At 37.7% G+C, this 14,264-nt stretch overlaps 1 protein-coding gene across 5 annotated transcripts in view; it reads left to right on the plus strand.

Annotated features, from left to right (window-relative positions):
* The window catches only part of RFX3 (regulatory factor X3), a 390,908-nt gene extending 376,983 nt beyond the window's left edge, over positions 1–13,925 (plus strand). For 4 of the 5 annotated variants that reach the window (XM_073669195.1, XM_073669227.1, XM_073669212.1 and 1 more), the window contains 2 exons: positions 3,083–3,125; positions 5,382–13,925. In XM_073669195.1, coding sequence (XP_073525296.1) covers positions 3,083–3,125; positions 5,382–5,647 — 309 coding nt within the window. In that variant the 3' untranslated portion in view covers positions 5,648–13,925. The remainder of the gene's footprint in view (positions 1–3,082; positions 3,126–5,381) is intronic. The other variant, XM_073669206.1, reaches the window with a different exon arrangement.
* Positions 13,926–14,264: the final 339 nt, after the last annotated feature.

Genomic DNA, 14,264 nt, shown 5'->3' on the forward strand with positions numbered 1-14,264 from the left:
CTCCATGCAGATCTTCTCCAAGTTATCTAGGTTCTTTGGGTGTCACATGTGGACTTTATTCTTGAGCTCCTTCCACAAGTTTTCAATTGGGTTAAGGTCAGGAGACTGACTAGGCCACTCCAACACCTTGACTTTTTCCCTATTGAACCAGGCCTTGGTTTTCTTGGCTGTGTGCTTTGGGTCGTTGTCTTGTTGGAAGATGAAATTACGACCCATCTTAAGATCCTTGATGGAGGAGCGGAGGTTCTTGGCCAAAATCTCCAGGTAGGCCGTGCTATCCATCTTCCCATGGATGCGGACCAGATGGCCAGGCCCCTTGGCAGAGAAACAGCCCCACAGCATGATGCTGCCACCACCATGCTTGACTGTAGGGATGGTATTCTTGGGGTCGTATGCAGTGCCATCCAGTCTCCAAACGTCACGTGTGTGGTTGGCACCAAAGATCTCGATCTTGGTCTCATCAGACCATAGAACCTTGAACCAGTCTGTCTCAGAGTCCTCCAAGTGATCATGAGCAAACTGTAGACGAGCCTTGACATGATGCTTTGAAAGTAAAGGTACCTTACGGGCTCGTCTGGAACGGAGACAATTGCGGTGGAGTACGTTACTTATGGTATTGACTGAAACCAATGTCCCCACTGCCATAAGATCTTCCCGGAGCTCCTTCCTTGTTGTCCTTGGGTTAGCCTTGACTCTTCGGACAAGCCTGGCCTCGGCACGGGAGGACACTTTCAAAGGCTGTCCTGGCCGTGGAAGGCTAACAGTAGTTCCATAAGCCTTCCACTTACGGATGATGCTCCCAACAGTGGAGACAGGTAGGCCCAACTCCTTGGAAAGGGTTTTGTACCCCTTGCCAGCCTTGTGACCCTCCACGATCTTGTCTCTGATGGCCTTGGAATGCTCCTTTGTCTTTCCCATGTTGACCATGTCTGAGTGCTGTTCACAAGTTTGGGGAGGGTCTTAAATAGTCAGAAAAGGCTGGCAAAAGAGATCTTTAATCCACACATGTGAAGCTCATTATTCTTGGTGCCTGAACTACTTCTTAATACTTTAGGGGGACCAAACAGAATTCTTGTGGTTTGAGGGGTTGAATAATAAATGACACTCTGAATTAACTTTTTACGTTTTAAAAAAAAAAAGATAATAAAAAATTAAAAAAAATTTGCTGCAGTGCATTTCCCACTTCCAGGCTGATCTACAGTACAAATGTCACAATGCCAAGTTAATTCCGCATGTGTCAACCAGCTAAATCTGCAGGGGGTTGAATACTACTTGTAGGCACTGTATATAAAGAGGTCCTCCATCCAAATGTATTTTTAGAAAATCAGATGGGATGGAGAATGGAATGAACTGGCTAGTGCCAAGCTGCTATTCCTTTCCTTTTGTCAGTACAATGCCATGCCATTTTTGACTTCCTATAATTCAAAGCGCACCTGTCAGCAGGATTGTGTTCAGTAAACCACATACACTTTCAGATGGGCGCCGTTACACTGAGTAAAATGATACTTTTGTTGATTAAATCCGAGCTGTGGTTCTTTATTAATCTTTATTTTAATTTCTGACATAATGATATGCTTGTGCTTGTGGAGGGGCTTTATGTGGTGCTCTGCTTATGTATTCCACTGTATGGCTTCTGACAGGTCACTGTGCCTTCAGTGACTGTCTACTATTTTAGAAAAAAGAGAGGGGTCGCTCACTGGTCTGTTCGGGTGCTCTGAAGAAAAGAGTAATCTCAATTGCAAAACGAACTTCGGCACTCCATACATTAATATATAAGAAATATTGTATCTAGACTAATGTCACTTTGAAAAATGAAGGTTTTTTGTCTACTATTTTAAATACTGCCTGTGTAATTGTGGTACACATGAAGAAATTTGCCTACAGCAAAATGACTCCGCTGCCCGCACATGCGCATTAGCATCTCTTGTTTGCCTAGAGATGCTACTGCCCAAGCACACCCGGCGGCGCCATATTGCTGCAGGGAAATTTATTTTTCTCCAGAAATGAAAATGAAGTCCATGGATTTCATCAACAAAGGTATCATTTTAATCAGTGTAACTGCGCCCATCTGACAGTGTATGTAGTTTACTGAGCACAATCCTGCTGACTGGTGCGCTTTAATCTTTGGTAAAAATGTGAACGTACCTTTGCTATAAGCCTGCTTAACCATGAGGCTGATTAGATCTTGAGCGTGAACACCAAGACTGCACTATGAATACATGAATGGACATTCTCCTTTTATTAATATTGCTTAATAGAAATGTAACTTGTTCAAAGTCTTTCTTTCATATACAGTATCTAATAAAAGCATAATTGCTGTCTTAACATTTTTTCTCTTACCCTGGTTTTAATGGTGTTAGAAAGTGAAATCATTAGAACACAGTGTCAAAGTATTAGTAAAAGTAAAAAAAGATTTTAGTTTTTTATTAAATTCTACTCCATCTACACCCACAAGCATTTTAATCATTGTCTAGGGTCTCGGTGCACATCCTTTTCTTCTTATAAGATTGTGCTTCTCCCAAGAGCTGAAGTAGAACTTAATGGGATATCCTCTTTGGAGACATGTATGTCATATGAGCAGTATACATCATTAATGTCTGCCAGTTGATCCCCTTGCTGCACGTGTGACGTCAGGCTTAATTCATGAAATCTCTGGCATGCGCAGCTTGCCATTGTCCCCCCTTCTGCACATTGTTCTCCCCTTCTATGGGCATTGGCTTCAACTTCCTTCTGCCGTGTCTGGTTGTCCCCTATGCAGAAAGTCACTCATGCAGCGAGGGGATCAGTTTACATACAGAGGTGTTGCTAGGTATTAAAATAAGCTTTGAAGGCAGACTCTCGGAAAGATGTCCAAACCAGTGGTCTTGACACCCCATTTACATATTCAGAAAAACATGGATTTCTCTGAAATAAGTGATCAGATCGCAAATATCAAGGTATCAGTTTATTCAACTTTCTATGACCTACATGCCCATATACACGGTTAGGATGGTTGATCCTAATGACAGATTCCCGTTAACTTTGGATAGCAATACATTTTAAAAATTAATTTTACAAAACCATTTATGTCCAATTCTTGCAGTTTGGTGACTTAAATGACACATCTCCTGGAAATATGGAAAAAGGTAATGGGCTTTCAAACTTGTCGCATGTCTTCTGTCCATCTCATTGTCTGTGTTTTAGCATCCTTTTCATCAGATTGCTTACCAATCTTCATGGCTTTACTTTTTCTGAATATCTATTACACACAAGTATACTTCCATTCAGCCGCATGTTTTTGACATAAGATACATTTAATTTTTTTGTGAGAAAATTACCGGTACCTACATAATGAAGAATATAGTAATGTCCTTTGAGAGTCTGATGTTTGTCTTATTAAACTGTCACTATACCAACAGAGAATATCCCAGATAGGATTCCTGATAAGTAATGAAAGGATATAATAAAGTGTCTGATACACCAGTAACCTCCATGATTTACCGTCCACAAAGTAGTCTCTAGCTTTGCTTGAACGATTGTGTTCAATACATTACAAACATAGTGCTCTGTTCATCAAGCATATTTTTCCAGAATTCTGGCCTAAAACTGCTTAAAATGCCATACATTTTTTCCACAACTTGGGGTTGTCCAAAAATTTTGTGACTTTTGGCATTTCTAGGTCAGTTCTGGCCAGCTTTGCCAATATTTTGAAAAGTGGGCAGAGTTCAGGTGGGACAGGGTGTAGCTAACTGCGTCCAATAAATATATCATAATCTACACCACAAAAGTGGCGTAAATTGCAACAGAAATGTATGCCTGCCTTTGCAGGGGTACATTTTTAGCAATGGAAGCGCCAAATTCATTGAGGCAGATGATAATATGGCACATCTTACTCCAGCGCTCTCTTCACTAAAGCTGGTGTAAAAAAACTCTAGGCTAAACGAGTAAGGGTCTTCGTTTTTAAAAAATTGGGAACTAATTAAATACCTTTTTATTAGATATTAACAGTTGGATTCACACTGTTGTGGTTTGACCTGTCAGCCGGTCTTCATTTCTGCTTTCACCATTCTCAATCTGGCATCCTGGATGCCTCTTGTGCTTACTAGGCCTTAGTCATTAGGCCTCATGTGACGTCATTATATCACAGGGCCTTGTAAGCACCAGAGGCACCCAGGACCCAAGATGTTAGAACGAGGATGCCGGGTGCAGATGTGAAGACCAAATGTCATGAAGGACCAGACTGGACATCAGACCAGGGCAGCACGAATCGATTGCTCCATTTCATTATCATTTATAATAATGACCAATATAGCCCCACCAATAGTAAAAAAAATACAATTGAGAGGAAGTATTTTTCAATAACTATTCCAAATAAGTGATATTGGAAGCCAAAGGGGTATTGAGTTGACTTAGGTCAAAAGTATAGACCAAGAAGAGGAGGGGGAGGGTAAAGTGATAGTTGTAAAAAAGAGTAGTCATATACAGTACTGAAAGGTCCTTTAACTAACCATACACACTAGCTGTATATTGGCCGAACCAGACGATTTCACTGGGACCAGTCCAGAGACTTTATCTGCTTTTCCTAATCATAACACATGCCCGGTGGGCCAAAGTATGAAGTTGTCAGGAAAGATAGGTGTTGGTTGAGCACACATTCAAGCATCAGCTATCTCATATATTATATAAAGCCAGCCTTAGATATTGTAGTCAGATGTTTATTAGAAATTGTATGTAAGCAGTTTCAGAAGGATAGAAACTTTGGGATTTTTTATCTGAAGGAACAATTTTAGAGATATTTTAAATTACTAGCCTCTTAAAAAAAAAAAAAGTGACACATGCCGGCATGAACCGTGATCTTGTTCTTGTTAGTCCATTATATTAGCCATATAAATTCCTTCACTTTTAATAGCTTCTTCATGAATAATAAATACACTTTTGACAATTTTTTAAAATATTTTTAGTCTCTTTAATTACCTGAAGATCAATGAGGCTTTGGATCCTGAGACCATCACCAATTGCTCAAAAGACCACTGAGAAGTGCGCAGCTTGAGAGGCAGGAGTGGGCTACGGATTCAGTGGAAAGCCAATCATTTTCTCTAAGATCAACCCCCCCTGTGTGCTCGTTCAGGTAGGAGTCTTGTCTCCCGATCTGTGCACTTCTCAGTAGTCTTTTGAGCATTTGGTGGAGCAATCTACAGGCAATTAAATATCCCCCCAAAAAATGTAAAAAATTGTTTTAAAAGTGTAGTTACTATTAGATCTTGTAAAGTTTCTGCTTGACTTTGTGCATATAAGAAGTGGTTTCAGTATTTTTGTTATCAATTGAAAGATTGCATGAATTACATGTGCAAACGATTAGCCTTTTCTATCTCTTACACTTTCCTCCTTTCTCTTTGTGCTAGTTTCATGGTTGTTTGTTTGTGCAGATGAGGGCAGCGATGTGGAGAGTGAAATAGATGAGGAACTTGATGATTCTGGAGAGCCCCCAGCCAAACGGGAGAAGACAGAGTTGGGTCAAGCTTTCCAGGTGGGCTGCATGCAGCCATCGCTGGAGGGCAGCGTTCAGCAGAGCCTGGTTTTGAACCAAATACACAGCGAGCACATTGTCACAAGCACTCAAACCATCAGGCAGTGCAGTGCCACCGGGAATACCTACACTGCAGTCTAGTGAATATGAAAAAGCTTTCAAAACAGAATTGTATAAATATATGTATGTTGGCTTGAAATTATGGCAGTAGAACAGAATATGCCTAAAGGTCGACTGTTGTCAAATTTTCCTATTGTGACCTTAACTATTTTGTCAACCTTAACCCAAGCACAGCTTTATTTTCCTCTCACAGTCTTCAGTTTTTTATTTTTTTTGCTTGGTTTTATTATTGCATTTTAAGATTTTGTTTCATGTTGTTCTTTATGGTCATTATACTTTGTTTCTTAACGTCACTGGAATATTTTCTTCCTCTCTTTGGTTTTTAAGTATATTTTATTGCTGGGTTTATTGAACTTAATAGTTGCACTTCTTTTTAAAAAAAATGTTGATCACTTACACTGGAGAAAGAAGGCGCAGCAGCAAATCCATGACATATATATGGGGAAGACCCTGTATCTTTGTAAGATAAGATATTTATATGTATGAAGGTAAATGTTTAGGCAGTTGTTCTGTTGTACAAAGGAGAATTCAAGCTTCATCTTTTGCGTCCTACAAGTCAGTAACATGACCTGCATGAAACAGTGTGGTACGCTAAAGTTGTAATATGAGTGAAAAGTAGGCTTTTGTCTAACAGTAAACAACGCAAACAAGTTCCGTTAATCGTATCCATCTTGTTTATAATGATGTTTGTAAACTCGGGGTTTCACTTAGCGGACGTGCATTCTTAAATGCTCTGAAACATCAACATTTTTGAGGATTTTAGTGCACACTCAGCTCCTCCGTTGGGATACTACTGATTTTGCATTGGGTTCCACTGCACAAATGCTTTATGCCTTCGAGCGAATCTGATAATAGACAGTATGAAATATAACAGGACATACGGCGACGTAATTCTTTAACCTCTTCGCCCCTGAAATCACTTGCACATGCAAGTATCTGAGATCATCAAGAAAGAAAAACAGAAAGAGGATGTAACACATGGAAAATTGTCTGTTAGCAACCAATCTATACCATTTCAGAATTGGAGAAAAAAAAGTCAGGGAAGACGGGGTTAAAGAAAGTGTTGTGCTAATGGAATGAGGACCAATGTCAGAGGTTTGTGTTCTTTCTATCCCAGAAACTCTCTATTTCATAACAGTAGTTCACTCTGCTGCTATTATGCTGTATATATATAGATTCATATACATATATATACACATATATATGTGAAGAATATAATTTATAGAATGCAAGGAATGTAGCAACCTGCATAGTATTTAAGAGTGGGAACTGGTAACCAGGTTCTTGGCTGTTTTTGATACCGGTGTTAAAAGATTGATATATCCAAGACTACTGTTTGAGAAAGCTTCCTTAGGGTTCTTTTTGTAAAAAAAAGTAACTCCATCATGGATTTCAATATATGTACCATTATCATTTCACCTTTTTCATGTTAGTGCAAGCTAACAGTACAGGAAATTAATTCTGCTATGAGTTGCAGATGACTACAAGTTGTTTACATGCTAGAAATGATTTAATGTGTTAAAGGGGTGTTCTCACGTTTGGAAGTTACCCTCTATCCATAAGATAGGAGATAATTTCCCAATTGCTGGGGGTTCGTCCTTTGGGACTCACATCGATCCCAAGAACCATGAATCTGAAGAGCCCCAAGTGAATAATGCGGAGGTCGAACATCTGCACTGCACCCCCATTCATTCTTAATGGGACCACCAGTGATACTACGCTTGGCCTTTTTTTGGCACCCCCCCCCCAAGAATTAATGTAGTGGCAGTGCACATGATCGACCTTCGCAGGTCGACCTTCTTCAGAGCCCCAGTTCTTGGATTGGTGCATTTGGGAAGTTATCCCCTATTACATGGATACTATAACTTCCAAACTTGAGATTACCCCTTTATGTTTTTACTATACATAGCACTGTACTGAAAGCTTACTCCAACTGCATTTGGTAATGATACCAAAGACTGAAAATGAGTAATAAAGTTTTCAATGGCACAGGTCAATAATACATCCACTTTGAAGTGATCCTATTCTCAGAAATGTTGTTTACAGAATTCCACGAGACATGACTATAGTAGCATTTTAGGTTTGCCTTTATCTTAATGGCGCCCTACCATCTACTTACTTACTTAATTTAACTGCAGTAATTTAATTTGCCCATCACTGTTATATAATATTTTAGTTATTAAAACAAAAGCAAATGCTCTGTTATGAGACAGAAAATGATTATCCATACATAAAAGAAGCAAGAAATGATCAATGTGCCTAAAGGAAGCTTTTTTGAATGGAGTTTGTCTATAATATAACACTGCCATCAAAAGCAGCTGTAATAAAGTGATTAGGGTAAAGTGTGAGAAAAAGAAACTAATGCTTGTGCTTGTGTAATACATTTTAGGCAGTGTACCTGGCACACCTCATTGGAACTTCTCCCCATCCGTGTAGGGTCTGAACAGGTGGCTAGACACACCATTGCCATTTAAGAATGTACATCAGGGATCACAGTACCTCGCCTATTTCATGGTGCCTTAAACAGAACTGAAGCTAAGGTGTAGTAGTTGTCTTTATTTTCCTTTTTTCTTGTTAATCATTTTTCAGCAAGGTGTGCCTGTTGTTTCTAAAGCCCACATAAGGTGGGGAAAGTCCTAATTTTGTAATAAATTAGTAAATACTTTTGGCACTTCTAGATTAAGATTATTCTGATACCCCATGTGTCTCCCGTTTCCCTATTTTGTAACTAAATGTATTTTGCTTTAGTATAAGTAGCATTATATTGGGATTGTGGAAATTGTCTCCATAGTCAGCTTAACTATCCAGAGCTCCCCAAGCTATAAGTATGTGTTGTTGAGAAAAGCAAAACGCGTCAGCGGGCATGCTAATTAGAGCAAATTCTTTCTTGCCAGGAGGGTCAGCATGACTGCAATTATGTTTAGCCCTTCAGGGACAGCAGGGTGTGCAATCCAGTGAAACCCCCCCTTTCCCCGCATATCATGTCCTTTATGCACTGAGGTCATTTTAATGCATGGTTTACCCATGCCCTGAACAATGCAAAAACATGTAACTAGAAAATAAACATTGATTTAATACCAATTAATGTGAAAAGGCCAGGAATAAATATACAGTTAGAATATATGCTATTTTACTTTAGATGATAAAAAGACTTCAGAAACTCCTAGAGTAGTACATGGGGACATGTGAGATTTTTTTTTTATTTATGTATAAATATGTATATATATAACTTGTGTTTATTAGGGATCGATAGGGATCAGTTTGGTTGTCCTCAACATGTTCATATATTAGAAGCACAATTCTATTATTTTAATAAGACCCAATGGAAGTTCTCACAGTTACGCAAGGAATATACATAGAATATAATACATCTGCAATGTAAAATTTCCTCCAATTGTCCACTAAATTATAGACTAAGAAAGTCCCCAAAATGTCTTTTATAATGAATATTATGATTATTACTTTACAATTATTATTTCACAGGTTAAGCAAATATACCTTCAAATTGTTCTATTAGTAAAACCACTATGGTCTAGTAGTAAGAACATGTTCTAGAATGTTTCTTGAGGTAAATGGGCAACACCTAACTAATCTAATTTTCACTTATTTTTGCAAGATACAGGTGAAATGATAATTTCTATCTGTCAACATTATTGATGATAAGTACTTCGCACTCCTGATAGACCTGCAAAGAACCTCCAATACATTTATCTTTTTATTCAGTTACTTTTTTTGGTTAATTATGCCAAGTAAGAATATAGGAAGATGCTATACTTTTACCATTCTTAAGAAAATGTTCAACGAGGTTCAAGATTAGCTATCCTTCACAATAAGATAATGCAAGGATTGTAATTTTATGATAACACCAAAGTAATACTAGCTTTAAGAGAAATTAGCAGCTTCAATTTAAAATGTCTGTGTTGACAATTGGTGAGAAATCTGCCCGTCCTGGCAACCATGTGTGCCACTAGCACATGAACTGTGTATACTACTCTTCCTTTTTTTTTAGTAGAAAATGGAAGCATTGAAACTAATGTTTTGTCTCCCCTACGCACAGCCCAATTCTCACACGATGGGCAGCCTGTAGGTTTATGTTGGTCATAAATCACCAAACCGGTCAAAGGATAAACATCAGTCCGGGCGTAGAGGAAATGTCATGTTGAGAAACCATTGTGCAATGCCACCTATGCAAGATCTTTCACCTTTTCCTGATAGACAATATGGATTACTAGGCGGGCAGATCTGCTGAAATCAGGCCAAGTTTACAATGCAGTGGAGCATGTTGGTGCTATATACAGATTTTATTGGGTAGCGATAATAGGGTATGTTTCTTGAACTTCATTACATGTTCAGTATCAGTTTCATACAATCCACTTGTTTGCTCTCAGGAGTAAATGGGATGATTAGACTGACTTTGGTGCTGACATTTCATTTATTAATAATGAATGGCTGATTGGATTAGAGAAACAGGTTTAACAAACCAATTGAAAATGCTAAAGGATGAAACGTTTCCTTACTTTTACAGACACACTTTAAATTCTAGTCACATTTATCTGTATTATTAATTTTTTCATGTTTTTAGGAAGAATACATACCTATGTTATTGCAATATATAACATTGCAACGATGCTGGGATCCCACGTGATAAAAGCTAATTGTTGATGCAGCCTCATTCTAAAGGTCGATTGCATTTAAAAATTAATTTCAACCTTTGAAACCAATGTTTTACAGTTAAGGTGATTCTGAAACAAAAAATTAAGCAGTGTTACAATAAAGTCTAGGTCATGGCTTCTAAAACTTTTTTTGGGGTGGCTTTGTTAGATAAATTATATCAAGATGATGCCTGGGCCTCACCATTAGTGGTGAAAGACTGCTGCTTAGTCGCCAATGTTACATATTGTCCATTCATACTGCTGATCTACAGTACCATAGACCAATCAATCAGCTTCACAGAGCTGTGGTATCCTGCTTCATACACTGTTTATATCTGGCCCCTGCTGCCAAACCTAGTAATACCTGGTTTATGGAGGTGCTGAGTGTTTGACCCCACCGATCTGATGTTGATGATCTATCAGTAAGATAAGTCATCAATGTTGGATTGGTAGAAGTCCAACATCGGACACCCCACTAACGTTTTCCATTACTATGATTTTGATGACTTATGAATATCATAGTAGGTGAAGAACCCATTAAATCAAGACCTACTGCAAAGTTGCTTAATTTTACATGTTGGTTGCATTGAGACAAAAAATAATTAGTTCCAAAGGTGGACGTATAATAATATAATACTTGGCAGATCAGTGTGATTTATGTATCCAGCCAGAAGTGAAGCTAGGCTTTCCTTCATTGGGGCAAATATTCAATTTAATACCCTAGCCTTGTATCGATCAAGGACACAAGTCTTGGAGCTCTACCCTCTAGCTACCCCCTGGATCCAGCAGTTTTGATCTTGTCTGATCTTTTCATTGATTTTATTTTAAGCTTCTTTTGTAGTATGTCTTTAAATCTCTTTAAGTACCATTAACATTCTCATCCTGCATAATGATCTCACAATTCCATTTTTACAATAATATTGAAGGACAACGCGTTTTAGAATGGGATGTGGTAGTGTTTTTTTGTGGCTTTGGTGGACAGAGTACATTTAACCAAATATGTATAGGAAACTAGAGGAAATGTTGAGTACAATGCCATGGCATATATCATAATCTATATGGTAGAAATATGCACATGACTCCTGACACACTAATGACATAGCACTACCCCCTCCCCCCCCAAAAAAAAACAAACACTAAATTTTTTATTTATCCAAGTGAAATCCTTACACTTGCCTGTGTCTGCCATATTGTAGCTTCAGGCATGGTATACAGAAAGTAGCGCCAACCCTTTCAGTGCTAGAAGGATGTTTTATGTATAAAAAGTCCTTTTAAGTGTCGTAAGGGTTGAAAATACCTCTTCTGTCTGTATAACCAATAGTCTTGTCTACAACCAGTGGCAGGTATTTAAAAAATCTGATATGCACTACTCCTTTGGAGAAAAATGAAGAAGAAAAAAACTGGAATAGAAACATAATACTTTATATTATTAAAATGTTTACCGTAAAGCTGTCCTGAACCCTTTGAGCATTGTAATAAAATGCAGTATACTCATTCAATGACTTAGCTCTATACAGAGGAGCACATTTACAAGAACCGGTGTAAAATTGAAATCAGTATGAAATCAGTACTGCTTTTATGACTGTAGCCAAAAAAAGACAGTTGTGATTTTATTGGTTTATATGGGCAAAACCCCCATTCTTCATTTCCTTTGATTTTCAGAAATTGGCCCAGACTGTGTTAGGCCAATTAGCAGCAAGCCACTTCTAGATTTTATCAGGGTGTAATTAAAAAAAAAATAAAAATGAACCACAGCCTTAGCCACAATATTTTTTGACCAGAGATGTATAGTTTGTAGTTGAAAACAGCATAGATTTTTTAATATTTTCAGGCTAATGTAGGTTGTTAATAAAATATACAATATTCTATCATTTGACGTAAATTCAAGTTTTCCTATTTAACCTATATTTTTTCAGTAATTTATGCTCTCTTAGTTAATATTGGATACTAGTGCTAACACCAGAGAACATATTGTGTGTGCTCACCCCTTAGTTAATAATTACCATAAAAGGTACTATCTTCATATATTAACTCGACAGTTGTTAATTAAGGTCATAATTACGACTTCCTAATGTTTTCTTTTCTGTATGCTTCCTATTAAGTTGTAATTAGATATGTCCAATGCTATCCAGTCTTTTTCCTCAACGTTAACGCTACTTTTTAGCTTTTCAACAAAACGCCCACAGTATGTAAAAAAAAATCCAAAGAAAAAAAAATATCACTAGGTATCAATTCTGTGAATCCATTGTATACTGAAAAGCATAGAAGAATGTGGAAATTGGTCTCTGAAATTCTAAAAAGTGACAGTTTACATGTAATTCATGTCAGCTATTTGTATTGTTAGTATATGGATGGCACACTTTTTCACAAGTATCTTCTGTAAGTTTACGTCAGAATGATCACAGCTTTAGTCCAGCTGATGTGATATGGATATGTGTCTTCTCTAGTCCCTGCTGTCTAATACTGTGAATTCTCCTACAACATTGTGACTTTATTTTTGGAATTTTTATTTTTGGTCTAGTTCAGGATAACTTGCCAGAATTCCCCAGATGCTCAATGCATTTGGATTGTAATTCTTCTCTGTGAATGTTCAATTTGTAAGACACTGGATCGAGATGAATAGGGTAGGCTAAGCAAAAACAGTATCTTAGAGATATCATTTCTGGCAGTTAATCTATAAGTAAGGTTATAACAAAGCTGGTATGTCACATTTTGGTTACTGAAGTACAACTTGTGGAAAAATGGTAGCATATGTTACCCATATTTCAGTATTGATCACCATTGCAACATTAAATCCTGGAAGGGACACTAGGTGGTTCTTAGGTCCACATGGCTACTCGCTTCTTCTATACATACAGCTGTACAATACTCAAAGGGTTGTAGTTTGACAATTATTTTGTTGATCTTTATAATTATTTCCTGTATATGCTTCTCAGTTTGCATGCCTTGATCATTGCTGCTAGTGGTTGTACGTGCCAGTAGAAATAAGTAGAGTTTACCTATTTTGCTTAATGAAAGCCACTTACAAAGTGACTGCCTGATTTCCTTGTGTTCTGTTTGGGTTGGTTATGGTTTATTTACTTGCCTTATGTTTTTTACACTGGTTTCTAAACTTCGGGAATGAAAGCCCTGAGTTTCTAATTTCTACTGATAAATCCACACCTAGTCAATGGGTATATAACAAAATCATGACCGTCGAGAAGCAAAAATAATGATGTTTTTGTTTTCTTCATTCATTTTAATTTCTTCATCTCAAGACTTTCTAGAGTATTGTTACTCTAGAAAATGGTGCATGTGGGCTTGCCGATGAAAATCAAAGCTGGGAAGCAACTGAACACATACGAAATGTGTCTTCAAGAACTTGTATGCCTTAAATTAGAACACATCTGTTTCACAATTTGCTCCTAGTGACTAAGGATTATTGAGTGTGTTCGACAGTGAAGTTAAGAAAAAGAAGTCAGTACTTGAAATCCTTGGCCTTTGGGGATTGAAACAGAGTGCCTTCATGACAAAAGTGAACCAAGATCTTAGGAAATAAATTCTGAAATTGTGGAAGGTCAGAGCCTTCCATAACTAAACATACAGTTATATGAAAAGTTTGGGCACCCCTATTGATCTTAAGCTTATTGTTTTATAAAAATTCGTGTTTTTGCAACAGCTATTTCAGTTTGATATATGTAATAACTGTTGGACACAGTAATGTTTCTGCCTTGAAATGAGGTTTATTGTACTAACAGAAAATGTGCAATCTGCATTTAAACAAAATTTGACAGGTGCATAAGTATGGGCACCTCACCAGAAAAGTGACATTAATATTTAGTAGATCCTCCTTTTGCAAAAATAACAGCCTCTAGTCGCTTCCTGTAGCTTTTAATGAGTTCCTGGATCCTGGATGAAGTTATTTTTGACCATTCCTCTTTACAAAACAATTCCAGCTCAGTTAAGTTTGATGGTCGCCGAGCGTGGACAGCCCTCTTCAAATGATC

Source organism: Phyllobates terribilis, unplaced genomic scaffold (genome assembly GCF_046119375.1).
Source record: "Phyllobates terribilis strain yellow unplaced genomic scaffold, ASM4611937v1 Scaffold_1__5_contigs__length_1240528914, whole genome shotgun sequence".
Lineage (NCBI taxonomy): Eukaryota > Metazoa > Chordata > Amphibia > Anura > Dendrobatidae > Phyllobates > Phyllobates terribilis.